Source organism: Ammospiza caudacuta, chromosome 8 (assembly GCF_027887145.1).
Source record: "Ammospiza caudacuta isolate bAmmCau1 chromosome 8, bAmmCau1.pri, whole genome shotgun sequence".
NCBI lineage: Eukaryota > Metazoa > Chordata > Aves > Passeriformes > Passerellidae > Ammospiza > Ammospiza caudacuta.
This window is the reverse complement of record NC_080600.1, coordinates 6,351,126-6,360,617: the sequence shown is the minus strand read 5'-3', so window position 1 is coordinate 6,360,617 and position 9,492 is coordinate 6,351,126. Positions and strand designations below refer to the sequence as shown.

Below are 9,492 nucleotides of genomic sequence, written 5' to 3'. Positions count from 1 at the left end.
GAATTTTGACGTCCATCCCTATTTGTAATTTCGGTATCTCTTGATATAGGTTGAAATTTGCGTTAATTAGCTGTTGGGTAGTTATTGGAACAGTGTAATGAAAATCACAACCTATGATCTTGGTAAAGTTGCATGCACAAAAGTTAGTATTGTTAGTTTCTGCTAGGCAATTATCTATAGTGACGTTGTCACAAGCTGTCCTTACACAAGCACATCCATTTCCTATATAGTAAACTTGTGATTGTGTTTTATCATGCGGAAGCATTTCTAAGGTACATACACTATTTTCAGCATCTAAGCATAAATCTTCGGCTTCTACCACAGCATTTTCGCAAACATAGCCTAATTGTCCTCTTGGGATGCATGCTTCTGTGCTAACCGATTGCCACTTGTTTTTGGTGTAATCATAACTGGCCCAAACGTTATGGTTTATTGGCCTGACAATGACATCTTGATGCATTGTCCCTAAAGTGAGGATGGGAAAGATACCTCTTTCCTCTGCCGCACTAATGGTGAGGACATAAGCTTCAACGTGTTCTCGTTGAGGTTCGTAAGTGAAGTTCACTAACTGCCACCAAGCTTGATGGTCCCTTTCAAATCGTGTAGTATGATTGTCCTTTAGTATTGTTTCCCTTATTTCTTGAGGTAATATACCTGCCGTTCCTTCTCTCATTATTCCTGCCGCTACCGACTGTACCCATTGTTGCGTCTGAGAGCATTGGATAGCGAGTGCAATATCTTTGCCAAGCTCCCCTGTGTAGTTAGCGAGCTTCACAAAATCCTCTGCAGTGTGGTTCGCTACCATGGTCAGTAATTTCACCACTAGCGATTGTGTTTCAGCTAATGTAAGCATGGATGTACTGAGAGGCACCTTAAGCTTTCCTAAGCTCGATGTGACGGTACTTAATTTGTTTACTAATACCTCTTGATCTATTGTGTTTACTATACCAAATCCGGTGCCAATCCACCCACTTAGATCTCTTTTTGTTTTTCTGTGATGAGACCTTGTCGCTAGCCATGCATTCCATCCCTTAAGGCTTTGCTGTATAAATGGTCGGCAATCCTTCTGCAAATAAGTAATATCGGTGTGAATGTTCATTTGCACCTTCTTCAGGGAATAAGTGGGGTCTAACAATAATTTTAGTTCGTTAGATTTTCTTATCACCTGAGGCCCTATAAAGGTTAGGTTGTGTACTGCTTTACACTCCACTGGTAGGGTGGTTTCTTGAGGCAAGTCTAAATCTGGATACAATGGGATCACGTCTTCTGGTAATTGTATCCTATAATCGACAGCACGCCCGAGAGCACGCCCGAGGGAGCTAATATCCTGTCCCAGTATTTTCAACTCCCTTTCACATGTGAACATCATTGACTGATCCAATCTAAATGCCATCTCACACAGTGCTTTCCCTCCCTCAGGACCACTAGATATTACAATTTCTCCCGGAGAATGGAGAAGAGGGTGAGGGTCATAGGTTATGTTTTGAGGGCGTAGCTCCCCAAGTGAATCTTCTCTATAAATCACCCCCTTTATCGGTTGTCGTGATCCGGGTGGATCCTCCCTGAAGTCGCTCCACTGACATGAAATTGGGCCTTTTTGCTGGATCCAAACTGTGGGCCTGCCCATTTTCACTGGACTAAAGGTAATTAGGTTATGTTTAAAGGCTGGCATCAAGGGTTTAATTGTTAATACTAGCCGCCTTGTTTTCCCTTCCTCTGGGTCGAGTTCTCGACACCCAATTTGGACTTGGTCTCCCTTGTATGCTACCATGGAGGGCTGATCCCACACCTCACTTGCATATGGCTGATTGTTTCGTAAGGCATAAACCTCGAAATAGGGCCCTCTCGTTCCCAACTCTGGGTGGATACACTGGTGCGCATGAGACCATGGGTCTATTGGGGCAGAGCCTTGGGGAAGCACTATCGTTAGTCCAATGATTAGAGTTGTAAAGGTTTGGGGTGGAGTCGGGGTCATAGTGTCTGGCTGTCAATTTTGTTTCTTTTGGCGTTCTTGTTGCTTGGTGTGAATTTGCTTTACTCGTAAAATAATCTTTTCTAGTTCAGTGTCTAGATCTCTTTGTTTTTTAAAAGGTCCAATTTGGTCACTTATTAGTGGATGTCGTGGGACAGAAGAATAGCAACGGGTCGATAAAACCTTAGAACGACTAAGTTTCAAACAATATTGTAACCAGCGGTGTACTTTCCAATGGCACCACCCTAATACAATTTGTTCGGGTGCTTCAAACAATTCCCTAGCCTCTAAAATGGATCTGTTGGCGAATTTCTCTAAGGCCAAATAGTCGTCATTCTCCCTTGCTTCTTTGCAGCTACACTCATAACATTGGAGGTCCAGTAAACAACTTTGTACGTTCCAAAATTTTCTATCACAACCTCCACAAAGAAATCCAATTAGTCCCACACAATTTCTTTCCCCACACCCAAAACACGGCTGATCGTGAATAGGGTCCTGTGGGTCAGGTCCTTGTTGACTGTATGTTTCAACCCACCCTGTCCACTGTATTGGCGTGCTACGCAATGCAGCTCTAGCTTCGGCATTAAATTCTGCTATGAGGGATAAAGGTTTTGGCAAAGTCAATGTTAGTTTATGTTGAATTCTCACGTGATCCTGCGGAGACAGCTGACTCAGAAGTCTGTACATCTAGGGCAGGTTTGATCTCCCCTTGTTTGTTTTCCGGAGCTCTCTTGACCCGTGAATAGTGGATCCACGTAGGTCGCTCCTTGATCCGAACCGCGGTGAAGGTAGTCAGCAGCACTTGGAAAGGTCCCTCCCACTTTTCTTGTAGGGGTTTTCCTAAAAGATTCTTAACATATACCCAATCACCGGGGTTAAACGGATGCAATTTGCAATCAGGTTGCTTAGGTTGGTGTTCTATCACCACAGTAGCATTCTTATCAAACTGTTTCCCCACCGTAATTACATAATCATAAATATACTGATTACCGATTTGGTCTATAACGTCTCCATTTACAACTTGCATAGCGTAAGGTCTACCATACAAAATTTCAAATGGGCTTAACTTCTCTCTTGATCTTGGTTTGACTCTCAGCCTGAGCAAAGCAATAGGCAAAGCCTGATACCACTGCAAATTAGTCTCCTGGCATATTTTGGCAATTTGCTGTTTGATGAGATGATTCATCTTTTCCACTTGCCCACTGGCCTGTGGGCGATAAGGTGTGTGTAGTTGCCATTTGATTTGTAATGCTTTGCTTATTGCTCTCACCACTTTTGCACAGAAGTGTGTACCTCTATCCGAGGAAATGCTCTTTGGTACCCCAAACCGTGGAATAATTTCATTCAACAGTACTTTGGTCACTTCTCTTTCCTTATTTGTCCTACAAGGGAATGCTTCAGGCCACCCAGAAAATGTATCAGTTATTACCAACAAATACCGAAACCCCCCTTTTCTTGGGAGTTCAGAAAAATCAATTTGCCATACTTCACCTGGGAATTTACCTCGATTTATGGCTCCTTGATGTACTTTGGTTCCTGTGTTCGGGTTATTTTTCAGACACCGCTCGCACTGGGACGTAACGTGTTTTATAGTAGTAAATAATTTTGGTCCTGCTATTCTGGTCTGCAAATATTGGTAAAGCGAATCTAGGCCCCAATGGGCCTTCTCATGTTCTGCCTTCACAAACTGCCACATCACGTTTCCTGGTATCACTAACTGTCCTGTTTCTAATCGACCCCAACCATTTTCTAGTATTTTGCCCTTATTCCTTTGAATCCATCTATGATCTGACTCTTGGTAATCTGGCTGGATATTGATATCCAGCTCCCCTGGTATTAGGGCCGCTATTTCCGCTTCCCTATTTCTTGTGGCCGCCAATTTAGCTTCTGTGTCTGCCTTCCTGTTCCCTATCTCTGGTATAGTGTTACCTTTCAGATGTCCCTTACAATGCATTATGGCCACTTGTGCTGGGAGTTGGACCGCCTCTAGCAATCGCAGAATCTCTTCTGCATGTTTGACTGTTTTTCCTTGTGTAGTCAATAGTCCTCTTTCTTTCCAGATGGCCCCATGAGCATGTACAACAGAGAAGGCATATTTAGAGTCTGTCCATATATTAATTTGCATGTTTTCTGCCAATTCCAGGGCTCGGGTCAGAGCTATTAGCTCTGCCTTTTGAGCTGAAGTCCCTGCAGGCAAGGGGTTTGACTCAATTACCCTTTCTGTAGTGGTGACTGCATAGCCAGCCATTCTTACTCCTTGCTTCACGAAGCTGCTGCCATCTGAGAACCAGTTGTCCGCACCTTCGAGCGGCTCTTCTTTGAGATCTGGGCGACTGGAATAGACGGCTTCAATTGTTTCCAGGCAGTCGTGTTCGATGGGTTCTGCTAGGGCTCTCCCTTCCAGAAATGAAGCTGGGTTCACAATGTTAGTTACCTGAATGGTTACGTCATCTGATTCAGCCAAGATGGCCTGGTATTTTAAGAATCTGGATGGGGACAACCAATGGTTGCCTTTCTGTTCCAGCACGGCTGACACAGTGTGAGATACTAACACAGTCATCTTTTGGCCCAGTGTGAGCTTTCTGGCCTCTTCTATGTTAATTATCACTGCAGCCACTGCCCTCAGACAGCCTGGCCATCCTTTACTTACTTCATCCAGTCGCTTGGAGAAGTAGGCCACAGCTCTCTTGTGTGTTCCCAACTGCTGTGCCAGGACTCCTAGGGCCATCCCTTGTCGTTCATGGGAGAACAGCCAGAATGGTTTTGATACATCTGGGAGACCTAAAGCCGGTGCCCTCATTAGCTCCAGCTTCAACTTCTTGAAGGCCTCTTCTGCCTCGGGAGTCCAAACTAGAACATCCTTGGTTTCTTTCAACAAATCGTACAGTGGTTTAGCAAGTATCCCGTACTGGTAGATCCACAGCCGACACCAACCTGTCATTCCCAGAAAGGCGCGCAGGTCTCTCACCGTCTCTGGTTTGGGCATTTGACAGATGGCCTCTTTCCTAGCTGCTCCCAGGGATCGCTGTCCTCTGGAGACTTCGTATCCCAGGTACACTACTTCTTTTTGCACCAGCTGTGCTTTCTGTTGAGAGACTCGGTATCCACTTAAACCCAGGAAATTTAACAAGGAAATAGTCCATTCAATGCATTCTTCCTCTGTCACTGTTGCTATTAAAAGGTCATCTACGTATTGCAGAAGGGTGCCATCTCCCAGCGGCCTTTCCCACTGTTCTAATTCTTTGGCTAACTGATTCCCAAAAATCGTAGGGGAGTTTGTCCATCCTTGGGGCAATACCGTCCAGGTAAGTTGGGTCTTTCTTCCTTTATCTACAGATTCCCATTCAAAGGCAAAAATCTTTTGACTCTCGGGAGCTAAGGGAAGGCAGAAAAATGCATCTTTCAAGTCTAATACAGTGAACCAGACCAAATTATCCTTGAGTCTAGTTAAAAGCGTGTATGGATTAGCAACTAAAGGATGTAATATCTTGGTTATTTCGTTTACTGCTCTCAAGTCCTGAACTAGTCTGTAAGCTCCATTAGGTTTCTTTACTGGCAAGATTGGTGTATTAAAATCCGATTCACATTCTACCAATAACCCCAGTTCCAAAAACCTTTTGATTATGGGCTCAATCCCCTTCCTGTCTTCTATTCTCAAAGGGTATTGTTTTCTTACCACCGGTCTTGCCCCATCTTTAAGTTCAACAACAATCGGTGCTGCTTGTTTTGATTTTCCAGGTATATCAGTAGCCCATACTAATGGGTATGCCTCGCTCAGGATTCGCTCAAAATTGTGATTCTCAGGTTTAGGTTTCACACAACTGATTGTTAGGCTTAGGGCTGTAATCAGTTGTTCTTCTTTTACTTGAAATTCAAATCTGTCCTTTTTGAACTTTATTATGGCTCCCAAGTTTTCTAATAAGTCTCTCCCTAGTAGAGGTTTTGGCGAATTTGGCAAATACAGAAACTGGTGTATTCCCATTTGTTTCCCAATTTTGTATTTGATAGGTTTCAAAAAGTAAGCCTTTTCTGGTTGGCCTGTTGCTCCCACAACTTGTACAAATTCATCACTTTTAGGTACCAATTCTTGATTTAAAACTGAAAAGGTTGCTCCCGTATCAATCAAAAAGTCCAATTCCTTTTTACCTTCCCCTAGCTCCATTTTAACCAGTGGGTCTGCTAGGGTATGGCCCACCGGTCCCCCTCATTCACTTTCTTGCTGTGTGGTGGTAGTGGTGGCCATTAGCCTTCTCTTTAACTGGGGGCATTCCTGTTTCCAGTGTCCCGTCTGTAGGCAGTATGCACATTGATCTGGCCCTACTCTAGCTGGGTGGGGTTGGAACCTTCCTCCCCCTCTCACCGGGTAGCCTCTACCCCTACCCCTGGTTCCAGGTTCCGAGTGACCTGTCTTCTGAGCTGCCACTGCCACAGCCACTACTCGAGCTATCCTCCTGTCCTCCCTTTTCTTCTCCTCAACTTCTCTATTATTATATACCTTCCATGCCTCATTCAACAAGGCCTCCAGGTTTTTATTTTCTGGATGTTCAAGCTTTTGCAATTTCTTTCTGATGTCTGGGTTACTCTGTCCCATCATTAACCCTAACAGGTGTTGTTTCCCTTCTTCCGTTGCCGGGTCCAGGGGTGTGTATTGTCTCATGGCTGCCCTAAGTCTATCCAAAAACTCTGACGGGGTCTCATCCTTTCCCTGCCTAATGTCATATAACATCGACCAATTGATAGCCTTAGGGATCGCATTACGCAAGCCCATCGCTATCAGCTTTCTGTACTGCACCAATCGTCGATAGTGCTCTTCGTTGCCCGGATCCCATTCTGGTTTACTGCTGGGGAAATTATCTTCTAGTCTCCCTGATAATACTTGAGCATGTCGTTTTCCTGTTTCCAATACGAGTTCCCTTTCTGTATCTGTCAATTCTGACAACATCACCTCTATATCTTCCCAATCAATATCTAAATTCCTTGCCATTAATTCAAACCTCTTCGCTACTCCCTCTGGATTCCTCCTGAAGTTCCTTGCCTCATCCCTCCAATTGTTCAGATCACTTGTGGAGAACGGTACCTTTACCCTGGTCCTTTCTCCTACCATCGGCATAAGTTGTCGGAGAGGAGCTATTGTATGGTTCCGTTCCTCTTCTTGCTTTGCTTCCCTCCGTGCCACAGATCTGGTATAATACGAATGACTAGTCCCTTCCCCAGGATCTTCCTGTGCCTCAATGTCTTCCCTATTCTTTCTTTTCTCTTTTCTCTTTCCCTGTTCTTCATCTTCACCTTCTATTTCTGTTAATTCTTTTCTTACTACCCCCCTGGCATGGTTTACACAGTCCAGCCGCGCCTCGCTCTGCATCTGTCGCCTTTCTTCCCGCATCTGCCGGCGCCTATCCTGTTCCGGGCTACTGTCCTCATCTTCTGTTCCCCTTCCATCTCTCTTATCCTCTATCTGAATTATTATATTCAGCTTCTGTGAGTTGTTCTCTACCTCCCTTTCGCATGTCTCAGTGTCATTTTTCTCACTATACCTTAGCTTAGAGACGTTGCCTCCCAGTGAGTTATCCCCAGTCCTCGGTGTGCTAGTTTCTATTCTACAGGTACCTGATTTCCCAAAACCTCCACTTTTGGGTGTACTACCATCCCCATATGGACTTAGTTCGGGGAGGCTGCGTGTCTCCCCTCGACTCTCTGTTCCATGTGGGCTGCCTTCTTCCCTCTCAACTTCTAATCTGGGTGGGCTGTCAACATCCTTGTAGCTTCCCGACCCCTGTGGACTATCTGGTCCCTGCGGGCTGCTTTCCTTCTTATCCATCCCCGATTTTAATGGGCTATCCTCCTCCCAAGTGTTATCTAGTTTCTGAGGACTGTGCCCAAACTTAGATTTCCACCATCGTTCCAGCTCCTTTAAGGGGCTAGGATCCCCTTGTTCCTCCCTTGGCCTGGGAAGAGGCCCTTCCCGTCCTGGGGCGAATGGATGGTATTCCCACAGGCTTATTTCGCTCTCCTTTCCACTATCCCTTCTTGTCAATTTAAGACATTGCTGCCCAATGCTACATGCATCACAGCACCGTTCTTTAGGCTTTGAACCTTTCTTATCTTTTTCCAGGGCTAGCACTAGGGGGTCCTGAGGTGCTACATTTACCCCACACTCTTTTTGCCACTCCGGTTTATTTCTTAGGGTAAAGAACATGTCAGCATACATCACTTCATCCCATTTGTTAAGTCGGCGGAGGAAAAGCATCAATTGCAAAATAGTATTATAATTAGTTGTTCCCTCCGGCGGCCATTTCTCATTGTCATCTAACTTGTACAACGGCCACCACTGCGTACAATATTTAAGGAGTGTCTTTTTACTTATGTTTCCCCCCGGGATCCCTCCCAAGTCCTTCCAGTGTCTTAGGATACATCCTAAGGGGGTTTTCATATTTACGTCCTTACTCTGTTGACTTCCCATAGTTATTCCCTGTGTTGGTTTTAACACTTCACACAATTTTCAGTCGCTTTTGTCCTAGCTTCTCGCGCCGCAGCGATGCTGCGTCTCATTCACTCTCAACCATACACTCACACCTTTATAAAGGAATTCCTACCTTATGGTCTATATCAGAACAGACTGTTACCGGGTTTGGTCACGCGAGGTCACCTACAGACCGTGAGACACCAGTTTGCCAGATTCGTGCAATCGCAACCGTAGACAGTGTAACAATTGCAGGAGGTCACAATTTTCTTCCGGATATCTATCAACTTATTCTCTTCTAAAAATTATAGAGAGAGCAGCAAAATATTTTCTGTAAGATTTTGCAACAAACACATAGAACAGACACAAAAGATCACCGGCTGACAGACCTCTTCAGATAGCAGTTTCAGTTCTTAACCCTTAATTCACAGTATTACAACATCAAACACAATGTTAAAACAGTTTCCCATACAGACCAAAAAAATACCAAGATAAACAAACACTTCTTTCAGCAGGACTTTTGTCCTTTTCTTTACAAAAACAATGCGGGGAATCTCCTGGCAAAGCAATGCTAGCAACAACCCCGGCAAACCAATGCTAGCAACCCAACGCTAGCAACCCAATGGGATTCGTTACCGGGGCGTCCCCCAGCTTTCCCTTCGGGCGGTCACGTCTGACCCCCGTTTCCTTACCAATAAAACCAATAAACAATTAAAATACCTCTTAATTGAAGCAGGAGATGTAGGGAACCCTCCGTCCACCAAGGCGCCAGTCCAGGGGGGGTCTCTTCTTGACAAAAATTCGTCAGGGGCGCCCAGAGAATCCCGACCCCGGACCCGGCCCGGGAGGACCTCAGGGCCCGGATCTCCTGTCTGGTCCCACCTGGGTCGCCAGAAAATGATGCCGAATTTTGCCCCAAAAGGCGAGAATAACTGCTTAAGAGACTCAGCCTAAGTCAGATAAGCAGGAGGTATTTTATTACGACGCGTCGGAGAAATCACGAAAATGGATTTCTGAGTTCACATAGCAAAAGCAAGCCTTATACACAATTTTGTGTATA

The 9,492-nt window shown here is 45.0% G+C and overlaps 1 protein-coding gene across 1 annotated transcript; it reads right to left on the bottom strand.

Annotated features, from left to right (window-relative positions):
* Window positions 1-1,530: 1,530 nt before the first annotated feature.
* Window positions 1,531-6,186, bottom strand: LOC131560512 (uncharacterized). The gene is made up of 3 exons (XM_058809294.1): window positions 2,963-6,186; window positions 2,621-2,812; window positions 1,531-1,619 (listed from the first exon to the last, which is right to left on the bottom strand). The coding sequence occupies exons 1-3, from the start codon at window positions 6,132-6,134 to the stop codon at window positions 1,531-1,533; spliced, it is 3,453 nt and encodes a 1,150-aa protein (XP_058665277.1). The 5' UTR covers window positions 6,135-6,186.
* Between the last annotated feature and the right edge of the window lie 3,306 nt (window positions 6,187-9,492).